This window comes from Grus americana, chromosome 11 (assembly GCF_028858705.1).
Source record: "Grus americana isolate bGruAme1 chromosome 11, bGruAme1.mat, whole genome shotgun sequence".
Taxonomy (NCBI): domain Eukaryota; kingdom Metazoa; phylum Chordata; class Aves; order Gruiformes; family Gruidae; genus Grus; species Grus americana.
In genome coordinates, this window is record NC_072862.1 from 22645606 (window position 1) to 22663734 (window position 18129).

General features: G+C 42.3%; 1 protein-coding gene across 5 annotated transcripts in view; it reads right to left on the reverse strand.

The window, feature by feature from the left end:
• Window positions 1-18129, reverse strand: part of IQSEC1 (IQ motif and Sec7 domain ArfGEF 1) — a 341486-nt gene that overhangs the window by 256877 nt on the left and 66480 nt on the right. For 4 of the 5 annotated variants that reach the window (XM_054837996.1, XM_054837995.1, XM_054837994.1 and 1 more), the window contains exon 2: window positions 12641-12670. The exons of the other annotated variant lie outside the window; for it this stretch is intronic. In XM_054837996.1, coding sequence (XP_054693971.1) covers window positions 12641-12670 — 30 coding nt within the window. The remainder of the gene's footprint in view (window positions 1-12640; window positions 12671-18129) is intronic. 5 annotated transcript variants of the gene reach the window in all.

Below are 18129 nucleotides of genomic sequence, written 5' to 3' on the forward strand. Positions count from 1 at the left end.
TGAAATCATTTGATACAACATTAGGTTGCTACAATTATCAGATCTAGTGATATATCTTGTTCTCATGCTCCTGCCTCTGTATGATATTGGTGGCCACAGCAACTTAAGATAACCTAAAGAAACAAGTACTACATCCACAAAACTCAAAGAACTCCTTGGCCTCTACTTCCACGCTGTAGAATACACGGATGCTCTACACTCACGCTCCACCATTCATCCAAGCTCCAAGTTATACTTTTCTAACAAGGTTTTTGTTCACCAGTTCACCAGTCTGCCCTCGAGCGCGCACCGCGTGCGCAACAGATGAGAAATGTCAGAGTGGGCACGTCACTGCAAGGCTCGTTGTCCTTTGCTGTCTTCTCTTTCCTGCACAAAACTCATTCTTTGGAGGAAATTACAGGTAGGATATCGTTTCACATGCAGTCTGTAGTTGCAATAGGAAAGGAATTCTCCACTGACACATAAGTAGTTCACTACGTCCTGAATTTTTTAAAAAATTCTCTGCTGTTTTTTCTTTGCTATCAGCAATGTAAATGTTTGTGTCTCTTGTTTTACTATTTAGACCATAGAAATATTCATTCTTTCTGCCCTTCACTGTAAGATGCCCATAGAATTTTTCTTTTTTTTTTTCCAAGTTTGTTCACAGCTCATTTAAATTAAAAACCATAAAAATCTCCCATCAGTAACACTTAGCTAATTAGAATCCCATTGACTACATAAAATTTTTCATTCTTTATGATCTTGATTTCAAACAGTACAAGAATATACTCCAGGAGAGATACAGACATTGAGCTGAATACAATTGAGCTGAAACATTAAAGACAAAGTAATTAAGTCAATTGGTTTCCAAGATACCTTATACCCTGTTATGCCGGGCATAGTAGGTTGATATAATCAATTATATACGTAAATTATTTTTTCCCATCCACCCCACCAAATGGGGAATGTTCATGCAACAACATAGTGTGAGGAGGAAGATTTATCAAAGTATAAAAAAGGAAAATGAAATTCACCAAAAAAAGACAAAAAACAACCCCCAAACTTAGAAAAGGACGTCCTTGTCTCCTTACCCGACTGATTCCAAAAGGCACTGATACAATGCTGACCTTTCTCGGTCTCTCATTAGTCTTCCGCAGGTAGCCGTTTGTTGGGTTTGTAGAGAAAAAAAGACCTTTAGTAAATAAAAATCAGTTCTGATCTTGCTTAAAGTTTCCTTTCACCTTTAAATCTAAATAATATTGAAAAATTCTCAGTAGATTTTGGAAAAAAAAGTCTTCACGTATTTATTAACTAAATGTTAATATTTATTCAAAACTAGCCGTTTTTTCCTCTACAGAACGCGCTGGAAATACCCACCCTGTGTAACTCGCTCCCCATAACAACATGGGGCTGCCCAAAAGGCGGCAAATCCACACACGGCTTTTGTTAGGACTGCGCCGGCACACGAGGAGCTAGACACCTAATCCTTCCTCATCATTGTCCGCGGCAGACAACGGACAGCGCCTCTTCAGATTCACCTTGTGTCCCCCGTGTATCAACTCTGCCATTTCTTTCGAAGGCAGCCAAAAGACTGACATGGTCGCTTTTAATGTACACAACCCCTAGGTTAGAACTGTTGGCACCCCTACAACAGGGAAAACAGATTTCATCATGGTAAACGTGGCCACCTTTCAGTAAAACAGAAGTGAAGTTGCTGGTGATGTTAGCGACCAGTCATTCGAGTAGCCCGACCTGTAACTAATCCAAAGACACCACGTACTCACAGAGCGCGAGCCTTCCACCCAGCAGCGCTGAGCAGCTCCTCCTAAACCGTCAGACATGGTTTCCTGCTTTCAAAAGCGAGCGGGGTCCCTGCCTGGGGGGTTTCAGGACTCGATCCTGGCCGTAACCGCTGACCACACAAGCGGCACTTCCCAATTTCCACTGGCATCCGGTCCTCCTGCTCCTCTTCCACTCCTCCGTCTACCCAACACAAGCAAATACTTCACAGAAGCACGGGTCCTATTTTAAATTTCACAAGCAGTAGTAGTGCAACAACATCCACATCAGATTTTGGCCAGGGGACTCTGTCAGTGGTATATTTTCCACGCCTCTAAATGGGAGTGCGCTGCTACCACAGGTTAGGAGCCTCTGAGAACTCTCTGAACAAGGAGAAAGCTCTTGGGAGCCCTGTACAATCATGGCAAAAATCGACTTTTCTCTTTCTTCAGGAAGCAGAGCAAGAAAAACCAGGCAAAAGCAACCAAGAGTCACCACCCAGGCCATAAACACACTTTGTCAACCACCCCAACTTACTTAGAGTCCCTAGGAAGCCGTTACATCGCAAATACAGCTTTAGCCTTGAGTCCAATTACTTAATGCCTCATTTAGGACATTTGTTTTTCTTCTTTACTGAGATAACCAAAAATGTTCTTTTGTGGCTTTATGTTTTTACTAACATGCTATCCTGTGCTCAGTTTCTCCAATACGTAGTTTGCTTACTCCATCTTCCATTTACTTACAATTGCACTTACTGGAATACTTCCAAAAGCATCATTAAACAGCTCAGAGGAGGAACCAGATACCTAAATCATTGTCAAGTCCTAATCCAAGGATCATTCTTTAATTACACTGAGGCATAAATCTACCTGGAATACAGATTAAAAAAGGAAAAAAAGAGCCTGTTAAGTTATCAATAGATTTTTACACAGCTATTTTTTGCTGCATATTTTCCTGTTGGATAGAATTAGTCTAACCGTGATTGCTTGCGTAAAGCAATGAGATCAGAAAGAAAAACTATGAAAGCTGTCTCTTATTTGATTTTAAATCGTCAATGTGCAGACTACTACATCAAAATTGCTGCACTGCATCTGAACTAAAGGTACCTCTGGCATAAAATCTCATATAGAAGTGTCTAATATATTAATTCTTTTGAAAGAAACAGGTTGAGTGCACGGAGGCAGGTATTTTTTTCACCAGTGCATAGAGGCAAATCATTACAGAACGCATTGCCTCCCACTGGTGATGCTATCGGTTTGCGCATCCACGAGGATTTCCAGCAGTTAGTGTAGGCTATTTTCAGTGTTCTGGACAGAGAAGTACGCCAGTTTGTTCTGTTCCTGAAGTCAGACTTTATTCCTGTGAATATAATCACGTCTCCATTGAAAACCCAACCGACGCTGGTTTAAATTCATAACAGGCCAACTTCAGCCCATACCCCGTCCTCCTCTCCTCCTCCGCAAGTCCTGCAAGAGCTGCAGGAGAAGAGAGGTTCTGCTGGCCTCACTGTGCCACGATTCTGCTTTCTGAAAACGAAATCCCTCGGAGCTAGCTGTGCGGGCAGCTGAAAAGGTGCACGTCTCTGTGCCCGCGACGCAGCCAGGGAGAGCTGGGTGTCACAGGGGCACGTCACGTTCCACGTTCTTCTGAAAAGCGGATATAAAGAGAAGCCGGAAAGCGACTTCATTTTGTATAAGCTGCATAGCAGGATCTCGCTAAAACACGAGTTCATTTAGAGGTGATTCGTGCTGTCTGCCAAACAGCTAATGGATGTGTTAATTCTCCTCAAAACGCCGCCACTCCTGCGGGGCTCGGCTAGAGCGAGGGCACGGACACGCGCATTCGCCCCGGTAATTAGGGGCTCTTCAGCAGATGCTACAGGACCAGCTTTAAGCAAAGCCCTTCAAGAACGTTACGAAGCACACAGAAAGTATAAGACATTCTACATATTTTTTTCTTCTTTATAATCATCTTGTATCCCCTAGATTTAGCCAGCTTTTGATGTGAATTCTAATAGAAAAGAACAAAAGCAACTCAGAATTTACCCTGGAATAGCAAAATCATGCAGGAGATTTAAACTACTTTATCTACACAAAAGAGAAATCCTGGGGCACTCCGAGCACTCGACTTCCTGAATGAAGTTGTGCGCCCATGTTGCTCATTAAGCAAGCCTTATCGACCCAGTAACCAGTGGGACTGCTTGGGAACAACTCCCGCAAGAGCTGGGTATAAAAAGTAGCTGCGTTAATGTGAAACCACTTACAAAGCTTTGTCTTTTCGAGACTGCAAATTCAACAACCGCCAGCCTGTCAAGAGAATTCTGTTGAGCACAATCAGTACTTAAACTTACAGAAATTACAGCTGTCTATTTCCAGTGGAAATAATTTTAGACAAAATGCTTGCATATGCTAGTTTATCCACCTGGATGGCATCTGATTTTTAGCAAGACTTGATTCTGCTTTTCACTAGAAAAGAATTGGAATCTCAGTAATTCGAAGTCAAAATGTTAGTATAACTTATTACCTGAAGCAAAAATTTAATGAAATTGCAAACACACACCTACCGGTGTTTACAGACCTATTGAAAATAAATAAATAAATGCCCGCAGCCCTGCTCCCTTTAATTCACCTATCGGTACAATACCGTCGTATTGCCTCACCAACTGAGTCCACAGAAACGGGGAAAGGTGGGGGAACCTGTTAGCTTAGCTGATGCAGAACATTTTGTCTACAAAACCTAGCTGGAGACCTGGCTGTGATGCTTAGAATCGTTTGCAGTGCCTGAAGCTTTGAGTCACGAGACATTACGATACGCCTAAAGATTCTTCAACATGTTGCAAAGCAATTCAGAAAAATAAAAAGCTTACAACGTGAAGCACAGAATCACGGATTTCTTTTGAAGACTGTCAGGTTAAAGAGGTCTCCTCAACCATCTTCCTCCTCCTAACTAGCACTATCATGCAGTTACACGTTACTTCGAGGCAATAATATGATTGTTGGCTGTATTGTCTGAGAACTCAACTCAGTTAACTCGCTTCTTGACTAAACTACCTGAAAAACCCCACAGTATTATCCTCTTGTTTTTCTTCATCGACAGAGGATATGCAAAAGCAGTAGAAGGTTTTACATTAAAACTGTTAACTATGAAATTTTACTAGGTAGAACATCTACTGTTGTAGCTGCCCAATGCTAAAATGTCCCTGTGATTAACTATCAATACTGGACCGGTAAGGGTTTTTCTGAAATTATTAGTAACTCTGCTTGGCAAGTCAGATCTGTAATTTGAAACACACCAATTGTCGAGGTATACACTCAACCTTTTTTGAAAATAAAAGTTTTAAAACACCTCAAATTGGGTACTTAAAAAAAAATTAAAGCACTCGGTGTCACCAGGAAATCGTGAAGGTCTCATTGCAGTTTGCAATCAATTTCCATAATCCCTTTCCTGAAACTCAAGTGCCTAAAACGCCACCGACACTGCCAAGTCATTTTGTTACACTGAATGCAATTACACTCGAGCAAAAAGCTGTGCTACTGTGACTTCACTCCACTTCGGAGTCAAAAGAACACGAAGTGAAAAATTTGTGAAAACTATCACAGAGCTCAAATAACAACTCCCTGTCAATTAAAGCATATAACATGGCCATGTTCTGCTCTCTGCCACCATTCCAAATCCCCGATGACATCAGCTCGTGGTATATATACCGGGAGGGGCAGCGCAGAGGGTGGAGACCACACGGCGGTTTCAGATACATTCCTGCGCTAAAACCAGCGATGTAAAACTCTAGCTAACCCGGCTGCGTGGAGCAGTATCTCCTCCTCCTCTTCCAACTTGGCAAGCGTCTCGCAAACACCATCCAACCTCCATTTGTCCTTTTCCCTTGACCAAGACACATTTGTGAGGTTCCTCAGAAGGCCGATGGGGAAAGACTGCCGTCAACCATCAGCCCGTGGCACTGAAGTCAAAGCGGCTGTGCAGAGAAAGAGCAACACCTAAGACAGTTACTCTGCTCGACACACAAGCCGTTGCCTTCTTACTGCGTCCTAGAGACAAGCCTTCCTGAAGCAACAGAGAAGAGAGCGGAAATTCCTGTTTAGTCCCGAACCCTTTCACCAGTTGTATCGTGTACGTTCACTTTGTATTGTAAAGGCGCTCGTAGTGCGCCCACCTCCGACAGCACTCCCAGTACGTACTGCATTGTACCGTCAGTTCGTTTCAACACAACTTCCACCAACGGTGAAACGGTGAATGGTGTTCAGTATGCGCAATTCAGAGACTTTACCTGTTTTTGCTATCATCCAAACACCTACCACAGTCTTTGACAGTGGACTATATAGGTTTTACCAGCTTTTTTGAAGGTTTTTTTCCTTCCAGTTCCTCTCCCAATTACGAGTTCTGTAACAGTACAAGACAACGCTGATGTTGGTACGAATCTGAGCGAGGCCTTTCAATTACCTGCCAGATTTGTAAGTCGCCAAAAAGGTAAATGATTAACAAGCCTGAAGAGCCTCTTTCAGACAAGCTCCTAGCAACACCAGAGCTTAGCAGAAACAGGTTATGAGAAACCCGCTGAGCACTTTGCGTTCTACCAACTACTGACTTTAGTAAGCCTTGTTGATTCTTCACAGATCGTTTCATAAAACAATTTCTAAGGTATAAGCCTAGTACAAAGTCTGGGGGAAGAATAAATCCAGTCTGGTATTAATTCTTACAGATAAGCGTGTACTCCTCTGGCAGTCAGAAGGGCAGAACAGCCATTCTAGTTGCATATAAACAGGAATGCTGGCACAAGATTTCAGAAACAGATAATATAGGGCTAATTTGTTTTCATCAGCTCCAAGAATATCTGGAAAAAACAATTACAGCTGTTTATTAATAGCAGCTTAATCTAATTCTAAGAGGTTAGCAAGAGATGTGTGTTATTAAAGAGAAGATCTCAGAAAATATTACTCACCTTTTAAGAACGTTCCTACACTAGCGCTTGCATCTCTAGCCTTTGGTACATTTATCATTTTATCTAAAGCTGGAATTGTTTTAAATATCAAGTTCCCAAAGTGTGGTTAAAGTGCACAAGTAAACGCAGGGATGCAGCTTACGGCTCGTGGGCAAGACATTGGGACTGAAAGCAGAAAATCCACTCGCTGCTGTGCCACTGCCCCGCGTTCAGGTACCGCACCCTCCCTGTTATCGTCTCAGCATGAAGCCCTTCTGCCCATGCAGTGTGCCTGGGCCCTAATCACCGTAACGAGCTGGCAATGCCGCGTTCCTCTACTCACACCCATCTTTTCTTCGAGAAGATTGCTGTGGCAGATTTTCTCCCTTAGTAGCCTTGAATTACACGGATGAGCATCTGCCATACTCAGTCTCATAACTCACAGGCCGAAAGCGAAGCACAAAGGGATGAATGAAGGCAGTTATCCCAATGGAGTCAGTCCATTCCAAAACATTTGTTACGTGTACGTACGCAGAGAGCGTATGGGAAAAAGGATTAATTACCCGTGTTATTCAGGGAGGTGACCAAGAACTGAAACCACACACGGAGCGCTGATTTGAGCACTCCATACTAAGACTTTTACATCAATGCCGCCTCCTACACCTGGAAAATCAGATATGTTACAGCACACTTTTCATGTGATTCTAAATTGCACAGATTTTTCAGCAGCAAGATGCACTCCCAATCTTATTTCACAATTACTATTATTATTTTTCAGTCATTTATTCTCTAAAAGTAGATATTTTGCACTGATTTTAGGAAAAAGGGTTTTTTTTTTTTAACATCACAAGCGTAGAGTTAACTATTAAAGATGGCACAGATACAGTTTGGACAACTTGATGAGCGTATTGCTGTCCTTTCATTCTGAAACTCAGAAGTTATGTACTTTTAAAGCCACGGGCAACTCCACAGCCATCTCGGCTACTAGAAGCTGTTTCCATATGTTTCATTTCTGTTAGCGGTAATAAAACTGATTTAAATTAACATCAAGAAACTCATCACATTCCACTCTACTCTAGAGGGTCAGCCTGACATTTACGTAGAAATCTATTGGGGGAATTATTTTATTTATTTTTCAATTAGTATCAAATGGTGATTTTACACATTTTTAGGGCTGGTTAAGAGCTGTAGGAAAGTCTTTATGGAATGATTAAAACCAGCCAGAAAAGGCCCTATTTATGTGTAGTCACTGAGTCATTCAGATTGCAAAGCAACACGTTTGAACTTGAAAATCCGTTGTACAAGCCTGTCTGTCTTTAATTCCCCCAAACGTGTACTTTGCAGGTTATCAGAGAGGAGGCTGGGTCACACAGTTAAAATAGATTTTACTGGGGTGAAGTGAAACAAAGAAAACCACCAAACCCGTGCTTCCTGCTAGACGTTCTCCCCGGCGCCATTACTGCAGCTTGCCATTCAGCCATTCCTCCCGCTCTCCTCGCAGCGCAGCGCCAGGCTGAGAGTCTACAGTTCTTCCCCACTCTAAAGTAAGTTAGACAGTTACTTAATCTAATGTACATCTTTAGAGAAATTAGTCTTTTCGCATGATCCTCTGCCACAAAACTTTCCATGTCCTCCATCTATGTACATATTGAGAAGAATTACAGTCTCAGACTTGTCTTTTGGTTCAGCTAAATCATTTAGCTGATGTTTTCTCCACAGGTAGTACTTCAACTGACCTTTTTTTTTTTTTTTTTAAACTATCCTCCAAGCTCTTCCCTCTTTCTTTGCATAGTTCTTAAATTATGCGGCTATTCAAGAACACCTCACTTTTTTGGCAATACCCTTGGCACTTCTCAGTTCAGGAGCCATGAGACCTCCTGCTTTTATGCAGTATTGTTACTTACAGCTTACCCCCTTTTGTACTCCATTTCTCTTAAAAAGCACACAACTGGGAAGGAACAAAAAACCTGAAGAGAACGAGTCGACTCCAGTGGCCTGACTGAAGACGTGGTGCGCACACGCTGGCTGCGGGGACAGGGTCTGAGAGGTGCGCTACGCTGCTGGCAACGGCCGGAGGACCAGCTGCAGTGAAGTATTACACCAGGAGTATCACGGAGCAGTTGCAGTGAGTAGCTGAACTCAAACGTATCCCATCTCACCTATTTTACTGGCAGAAAAGCAGCAAAGGAACACCTAGGGAAACGGTTAGTTAGACCTTACGTCTTGAGGCCGTTCTTACAACTATTAGTCTCCTACAGGAGTAAAAACGAGGGAAGAAGGAAAGCCAGAAGGGAGGTAGTGTTTGTGGGCAGGTTTTGGAGGTTTGCTGGTCAGAGATGCTTACTGATCTTCTGAGTCCCTCTGCGCCTTACGCACTGCTTCAGTCCTCTTCTGCTGCCCTGGGTTCCTTAAACACACAAGGTCCATAGCAGAGGTAAGAGGAACGTCTCCTAGTTACTAAACCTCGAGACATACTATTCTTGCAAACCTTGATATGATAGATTACACTACCTATATACGTTCTCATCTGTAACTGTCAGGTCATACTACGAAATATTAAAATTGCTTGTAAAACAAATTGCGTTTTTCTACTGAAAACATGTGAACAAAGACAGCTAATTAAAAAGGACCATCACACTGACAATTTCATAGCGCACTCCGTGTGTGTTCATTACATCTCAGAATGCAAAGTGTTCAAAGCAATTTATCAATTTTAATAGATTCGACAAATACCTAGGCCTGAAAATTACATGGCGTTCACCGAAAGGAAACCAATGCAAGTTTATTACAATACAGCAATATTATAAGCAGAAAGAATTTTAAGGGCTTGCACAAACAATGGGATGATTTATTATTTTTCGTCACTATGACAAAGCCAAGGAAAAAAAATCCAGATTATTTTTGATTGTTTCTAGAATCATAATCCTTTTCTGCATCAACCTCATCTCTGCATGGTCAGATGCAGCGTTTCCTGCATTTCAGAGCACTTCAAAGCATCGTTCAGATGAATTTTCACCGTTACGACAAGCTATAAAGCTCCTGAAAACAAATCCACCAAGGCAGTAACATTTGCAACTGAGCAACAGTACAAAATGCTAAAGCATCCCTTGTATTGGATATTCCATTCCAGTATGAAAAAACCAGCTGTTCCAAAACAAGTCAGTCTCTGCACCTGCTAGAAATGCAAAGATAAAAGTTAATTACTGCACCGGTTCATCCCACACCCACGTAGCACCGAACATGAGAGAAAGATCTGGCTTCTACGTACCAGGCCCCTGAACTGTCAGAGGATACGGGTGTCTAGTGACCGGGAAATACACGCCAAACCACCATCCATCTGACCTCAAAATAATCTTCTGGCAGAAAGGGGGTAAAAAAATAAATGGTTGCATCTCACAATTCAGAGTAATCCTTTTATCTGAAGTGCTAATGCTAGTGAGAATCAAACACTACAATCCTAACCGATACTTTTACTTATTAACCACAAACATAAGCCCTTAACTAATTTCCTTCAGTTAACGTGAGACGGTGCATTTGATTCTTGGCTTCTCACCTGCTCGCAGCTCCTTGCAGGACTTTATTCCATGAATTCAACTGCCCAGTTTGGCAGAAGACGCTACACAGTACAGTCAGCATACTGATTTACTGGGTTTCGCTGATGTTTTTGAGCAGAATGATGATTTCTTCTCTTCAGAGTAGCACTATCCCCTAGACCGACCTTATCATTGCATTTGAGATAATTACATTTCATCTTCGTTTGCCAGAAATAAAGGAAAACAGTATGAAGCGAATTAACCACAATGTAAAGATGCTACATAGACAGAGATAAAGAGCTAAGTGAGCTTTTATCCAAGACAAGACAAAAGCTGCCCAGGCTTTTAGGCAGGCAAAAACATAAAAGCACATCCTTGGTGACATTTCACCTCCGCTCTGAAAAAACCCACAGATTGAGAGGGAGGATAGAAGAGTTGGACTGACAGAGCATCTCAGGAGGAGTACAGCTCTGCCACCGCGTTCATCTGTTTTGCCTAATTTTAGCCTATCATGAAAGTCTGGAACTGTCTTGGAGTAACTCAAGTTCATGCTGAATAACAGAATTAATTCAGTGAACAGCCTCAAAACAGATTATATCAGCGCTCCAAGACTCATGCTGATTGCCTGCAGGTTTCTGTAGAGAACACATGGTGTTGATCTGCACCATCGCAACCCTGAAGCCTGCATACAGGAGAAATACGCCCCGCGCAGCATTGCCGCTTTCTACAGACACACCAAGTCTGAGCAGACCCTTCCCCGAAGGCGTGGAATTTATCTGGCAGGACGTACTAACATTATTCCATCAGTCTTCAGCCTGGTCCCTTAGACCATCGGTCAAATAGCGCACACCCCCTGCAAGGAGATCCTCTTAGTTCATTACGATGCGTGCTAGGAGCAAGGGCTGGAGTTGTATTAAGTTGGTGTTTAGGTAGCACCCAAACCACATCTGAAGTGACTAGCTTCCAGCTGTGCCCATACGCTACCCAAACACCTCAAAACGTGGTCTGACAGGTGAACGCGACCCTCGCCAGCGCACAGCAGCGATGCCACACACCCCGCAGGAGACTCAGGAGGTCGGACCAAGAATGACAAGCGTAGGCTGAAACGTGACCTCAGCTACGGTTCTGTAAATACATGCACCAGTGCGCTTATTCTTAGTTTGCAATAGCTGATCAGCATTGGTCCTTCCACAGCCTGCCAGTATATTGGCAACCCTACTGGGAGTTAAAAACCCAAAGGAGTGAAGTACGGGCATCCTACTACAGCCTTAACTATAGCAGCTTCTGATTCTGTGCGCTTCAGCTGCTGTATAGTAAAATATGGTACCAGCTTCCCTTGCGCAGCCTTGAACTCAGGTCAATACCGTACTGATTTTGGTTTCTGTTGTAAGAAAAAAGCATTTCAGAGGATCTTTGATCACTTCCTACAGACTTGGGGTTTTCTGATATCAGATTGATTATTCTGCTTTTGTGGATAGTCTGCATACCTGTGGGTAAGAACTGGATTTTTAATTCTGCAAGTGAAGGTCCTGTCTTGTTGGAGTCTTTTTTAAAGAAATAAAATACGATGTCTTTAGACACAAAGTCCCGACAATCCCCCAAACAAGCTACAGGGTATTATTGTGAACCCACAGCCAATATTTTGGACCTTGTTATCCTTAATCAATGGTCACACTCCTTGAGAATCAAGGCATCTGCTTAATTGTAATGGTCTAACGAATACGGAACACATTCAGATGTAAGTATGTAATTTTAAAGGTTCAGCCCTGTTTCGAGCACTTCTCCAAGCTCTACAAGCTTGCCTCACACAGCCACACTTTCAAAGAGGTAAGTGTAAAAAAATACCCTTGAGGTAACAAGTATAAAATACTAAATGAGTAAGATAAAAGTAAAGTATCTGATAATTACAATAAATTCTCTAAATCGTCTGAGTCTTCCAAGCGCATAACGAGCATTGCAATAACGAGTCAATGAAGGGTCTCACTGTCCAGTAAAAAAGAGGAGACTACTAAGAAAGCCAGAACAAGGACATGGACTTCTCCCCAGCGCAGACATTGCCCCCAAAAACTGGCAGGCAGCTGGCTCATGGCTTTGCCGATACACATTTAGTACGTATTTTGATTGAAAACACTAGAAACTAGCTACCAATTATTTTTTACAATTGTCAAAATTAAGGTATGAGTCTTAAACCATATTGGAAGTAGAAGCATTCAGGAAATGTCGTGTAATCTATTACTGAGCTTGTCCAAGGTAGAAGATCCTTTATTTAAAATACAAACAGCATGCTGAGTAGACTGAATAAACCCCGCATTTTTAAAAAATGTTTCTATTTAATGCTTTTAAAGGTATGCTTTTTAAACAAAGTATTTTCTTAGAATGAAGACATCAAGACAGAAAGAATACAACGTGCACATACCTGATGCTTCTTGAACTTTCACCTTCAGACCTGCAAAGGAACACACAGCTCGTTAGGACAGAATTCCTGCTCACATTTAAGCCGAGAGTCTGAACCCAGTGGACCTTCTCATGCATTCTCTCCCTTTCTATTTCAGTTCGTTTTTCTAAGGCTTGTTGTACTTACCCTACTAATGAGATTTTTTAAAAAGAAATCAGTCTACTTCGGTTTAGGATAAATCTACTGGAAGCTAAAAGACAGTGAACAGCGGAAGTCAGTAATTGCAATATTAAAATATACGCTGACACTCTCTGAACCCTCAATAAAGACCTTCTGTAAACATGTAATAACAAAGATTTATGCTCCATATTTGCAAGTAAAAAGCACCGGCCTCTGACATTATTCTTGAAGCAGATTAGCTTGTACCTTTTTTAAAATTTTTTTTTAGCCCTTCTTCACTCTTTAGTTGAAAAGGTCAAAGGCAAATGCATTTAAGAATGTAATCCCCAGGCTCATTCGGCACTACTCAGAAAGGGCTAAGGTTTGCAAATAAAAGTAATTTAAAATATTTAAAAATCCACACTTGTCTGAATTTCATAGTTGTGCAAAACTAAGGCATAGGATATACTAAGTTACAGAAGCTCTTCAAGGGCGTATTTTTCTCAAGGTGAGATAATTTTATCAATCAAAATTGGAACAAAGCCTCTCCCTCCTCCCCCCAACATTTTTTAAGTACACAAATTTAACTTCGTGTCATTCCTCCTGACAGGGTTTCCTCCTCCAAAGAGAGAGGGAAACATAACAGTCCCAGCATTTCATGAACACACACAGAACCCAGGAGAAAACATCCAACCATTTGCCCAATTCTTTCCCCTCCTCACTCCAATACAATCCCGCCTCCGTGCTACAGAAACCTGAAATACGTCCCTGCAGAAACAGGGACCAGACGCGCAAAGCAAAGCAGGAGATTCCGGAGCGAAACAAAAGCCTCCAACCACCGGCTCCGCGGCACAGTCTGCCCGGGGGCCCAAACCAGACGGCGATCAATATGAACTCGCACGCTCTGGCGCTTCAGAGACAATAAGCAAGCACCAAAGTTGCCTCCTCACAATCAAGGAGAAGGGTGTTTCTCGAGGAACTAAAGAACCTTCCCTAGCTTGACTGAAAAAAACCAAACAAACCCCAAACCATAAAACCCCCCAATTTCTTACTAGAACGACTTCCAGTGACAACTCGCGTATTATCCTAGAGGCAGTAGAAGCAGCTATAGCAGGTAAAAGTTTCATAAGTCCAATGCCAGAAAGCAAACAGCCCTAATAGCTAATTTTCAGAATTTATTATAGAAATAGGTACCCAAAATTGCCATTTTTTTCTCCCCCTTCATTACATGCTCTAACATTATCTTTATTTTCTTCAAGCTCAAAGAAGTCTGGATGATTTTAAAAGCACAAGCCGAGAGGAAAGAAGGAAAAACGAACTGAGTCTCTTGTCCCACGAGACACTCTGGCAGCGGAAGAGGGCTGTAATTCAGTGCATCGAGGGTAGGTTACTACAAGGTGGCCGGGTATACCTACAGGTAGGAGTATCAGTTGATGTTCCTGATGCTAACATCAGAGGAGAAATTAGCACAGTGGAAAATTCTGTAGCTCAGAGCAAAGTGAATCACCTTCTGCCCGGAAAGAAGGCGGCAGCGAGTAGCTGCACCGCAGAGTCTCTCACCTGAACACCCAGGAGAACTCACAAGGTTTGCTGTAAGGCTTAACTGCGCTTTGGAAAACGCTTTTTGGAAATTGTTACAACTGTCTTTTTACTTGAGGTGATGAAGAATCATCGCTGCCCTTCATTTAAGGAAGAACGCTGATACCCCTGTAACAGTGTCCCTCACCACTATAAAAACTTAGCGTAGCCTTTTGTGCACCCAACGCAGTATCTACCCGTACAAAGAACACTCTCGACCTTTGGCTGTTACCGGCATCATTATCGCTCATCTCAAGATTTATTTTACTGCATATTAAAAAGATTTTATAAGACAACATAGAATGGAAAAAACAGTCCCACAAATCCACACCCAGAAGAGCTCTCGAGTACTTACTACTGTTGTTAGTGAAGACAGGATCTGATACCAAACAGCTCTACTCCCAGCCGCGTTACTTCGTTTTAACATACAAACGCGCGCAAGACTTCCGAAGCAGTCTGCATTTCCATCCTGCCCCCCGCACCAGGAGCGGCCTGACACCCCCTCGGCACAGGCGGGACGGCGGCGAGGAAGGGGTCGGCACAGGGCTGAGTCCCGGCCTCGGCTCGGACCTGCGTGACTTCACCGCTGACACGGTGTTAACTCATCCGTCTCTCGTGCTTCCCTTCTCACTTTTCTAGAGCCTGCCTGGTCACTTCAAGCTGTTAGGTTTTTAGATACGCTTACGTATTCCGATAGACAAAAGGTAACTTTAAAGCAGGGTTTTTCCTACGTGATTACCTTATCCCTGGGAGTTCCGTGAACACGGGGGAAAGAAGAGAAGTGAACTCACCTATGCATCCCCATGAGTAATGAAGAAATTAATGAATAAAGTGTTTAACTGACACCTTCCCACGCTCCGTTTTCAGCAAATTACATCTTGCAGAACATAAGCCTTACAGCTGAGAAAGATGTTATATGTAATTGCTTGTACTATCAGGTTTTCAAATATAGCTGAGAACTGGATTTTTAATACCTTAATGTTCTGCCTTTCCTCTTGACTAGAATAACAAAACCATCTGAACCGCCTAAGCAGGGAAAACGTCCGAGCGCCCAAAGCATTGCGGGGTCACTACAAGCACCAACCAGCCATCCTCGACCACCTTCCGTCAACCCGCTGTTCCTCTCACTAAAACTCAGGAGGTATTTTCAATAAGACAAGGAGAAGGTGCGAGGTAAAGACCTCAGCAAGGTGCTCCTGGCTGCACCACGCCTGCAACCAACTGCTCTCCCAAGCTCAACGCCTTCCGACTCCGCAGCTGACTATGGGGCAGAAGGACCATCATCCCATTCATTTTTAGGATCCCCAAAGGTAAAAAAGCTGCTAAATTTGCATTTTCAAGGCTAAGATTTACTCAGGTAAATTTTGAAGAGTTATTCAGAGATGGTCAATTTTACTCAGGGAATAAGTAATTGGTTTGCAGGGCTGAATGAACACACTGCTGAAAAAAACTCCTACTACTTGTAGTTTGAAATAAAGCATTAGATTTTCTTTAAAAGCCAGGATCTTGGATCAGTATTTAATGTTTCTCTTTACACTGTAACCATGTGCTGGATGCTGTATTATTTTTTTTCTGTTTGACCCAGGCAAAAGAAATTATAACGTCACTGCTGAAACAAGGAGAAAGCTGAAAATTTTTCTGGCAATATATTACATCATTTATTTTAAGGTAGACATTAAAGAAGAAAGGCTACAATATATATCATATCGTGTATGCTACAGTACTTTATTTTAAACAGAATATATTCCTTTAGATATCTAAGTTATATCGGTGATGTGATACATGTCATGTGGCTTTCTCCAAGATTTCTCCTCTTACCTCTGGCTGGTTTCCAGTATTTTCTTTTGAGCAGAGGTAAATATTAACCCACAGACCTCACTGAAGCACAAGTCTGTCTTCCTGGCCCCAGGAACTTCATTCTCAGTAGGAAATACGGCAACACGCATCCTCTTTAAGATTGTTATAGTCAATAGAAGCAGAACCGACTGCTAATAGCGGTATTTACTCTAACTCCATTGCGAGCAGTGGCCAGGAGGAACAGGCACCGTCATAACTAACCTTGACCCAAAAACCAAAGGCAAAGGAAAATAAACCCCCCAGTACTTAAGACTTACAGGGGACAGCAAACCAAAGTGGCTATTAAAATCCTGAATTACGTCTAAGTTTAAATGAAGTACTGCCATCACCCTCCGTCTGTCAGTCCACATCTGGGAGAACTGGAGATCTCAGAAAACATCTCCGCTCACGTTACCAAAATGACCTACTGTCTTTTGCCCTGCATACCCAGGAGACGTCACCACTATTCTCCTCTGAACACACCAAGCAGGAAAGTGGCAAAGTATCTTGGCTTCCAGTTGCTTAGTGGGTTGGCAATTTTTCAACAAAACATTCTTGGTAGGATGGTGCCAGCTCAAAAACTTTAAAGCCATTTTCAGGAATATCATAATTTTGAAAAAAATCTTTGAGAAGAGCACGAGGCAGAAGAGGCACTCAGACTGGGAATGCGAGAGGTTCCCGTTCCCAATCAGCAGCTCTCTTGTTCATTCCGGTGAGAGCAGGGTCTTAAATCCCAGGAGCAGCACAAGCTTCAGTGGCTTCTCCTCACGCAAAAGATTGTAGCAAGTCTTTGGCTCACCCCAGCAGGAAACGTTCAATTCTCCCCATTATTCCCCCCTCTTAACGTAATAATAACCAAGCTGGATGCCTTATGTCATCTGATTTGTTGTTTACACTTAAAGCTATACTTGGAAGTGAAACAGCATCATGTAAAGCTGCTTCCAAAAGCAGCTTCAGGGACGGCTTTCAGTCTGACTCATGAAAATAATCATTTCCAAAATGAAATATTGTTCATAACCATTAAGGCATATTATATAGACTGATGTACACAGCTATCCCTGCAACAATTTCAAGCTTAGCAGATCCTTTATTTGGGCAATAAGTAGAGTTATGGCACTGTTCTATAAAAACAGAATATATAGAAAGTAGAAACAACAGTTTTGAAACTCTGTTTGCCTGAGATTCACGTTCAGGATGTGAACGTTTACTTTACGTGGCAGGGTAGAAAACCAGCCAAAAGCGGAACTGAAATCTTGCTGTAAAACCCCACACGTGGGCAGGATTTTACTACAGTTTCACAGCCCCACGCCTGCCCGTGCGGTAGTAAGCCAGGTTGTATCCCCTCACCTAGAGTTGTCACTCCCATCAGAATAAAAAGGTTTGGGTAAAAGCCAAGGTTTGTAACAGCATGTCAAACTCCCATGCTAAATAACCACACTCCATCTGAAATACATCTTCTTGCAAGCCACAAGAACTAATTTTGTATGAGTATACAGTAACCACATATTAAAGAGGATTCTAATTTCATTTTTTACAAAAGGTTGAACCAAATCTTTGTAGAGCAATACTAGAATCAATGGATTTGATTAAGCCTTGCTTTGAGCACAGAATTTGCCTCGAGAAAGCAAGCTATACCTGTTACAGGTTGTTCTTTTGTAGCATATTAAGCCTTCCAGCAACTGGAATGCAGATGAACAGATTACGTTCAAGGAAAAAAGCTTCAGGGAGAACTCACTAATGGCTATATAAACAATACTACTACCACGAGTAGGATTTAGCACGTTTCGGTATAAAGTTTCTATGGGTCTATGTTCTGAGCAGTAATTCAAAACAAGGTGGATGTTGCCAGGAAACTTCCAGCCCCATCTAAAGGCTGTTAGAGCTTTCTAGGATTTTTATTTTAGTCTACTGTACCTGAATGATGTAATGTGCCCCTA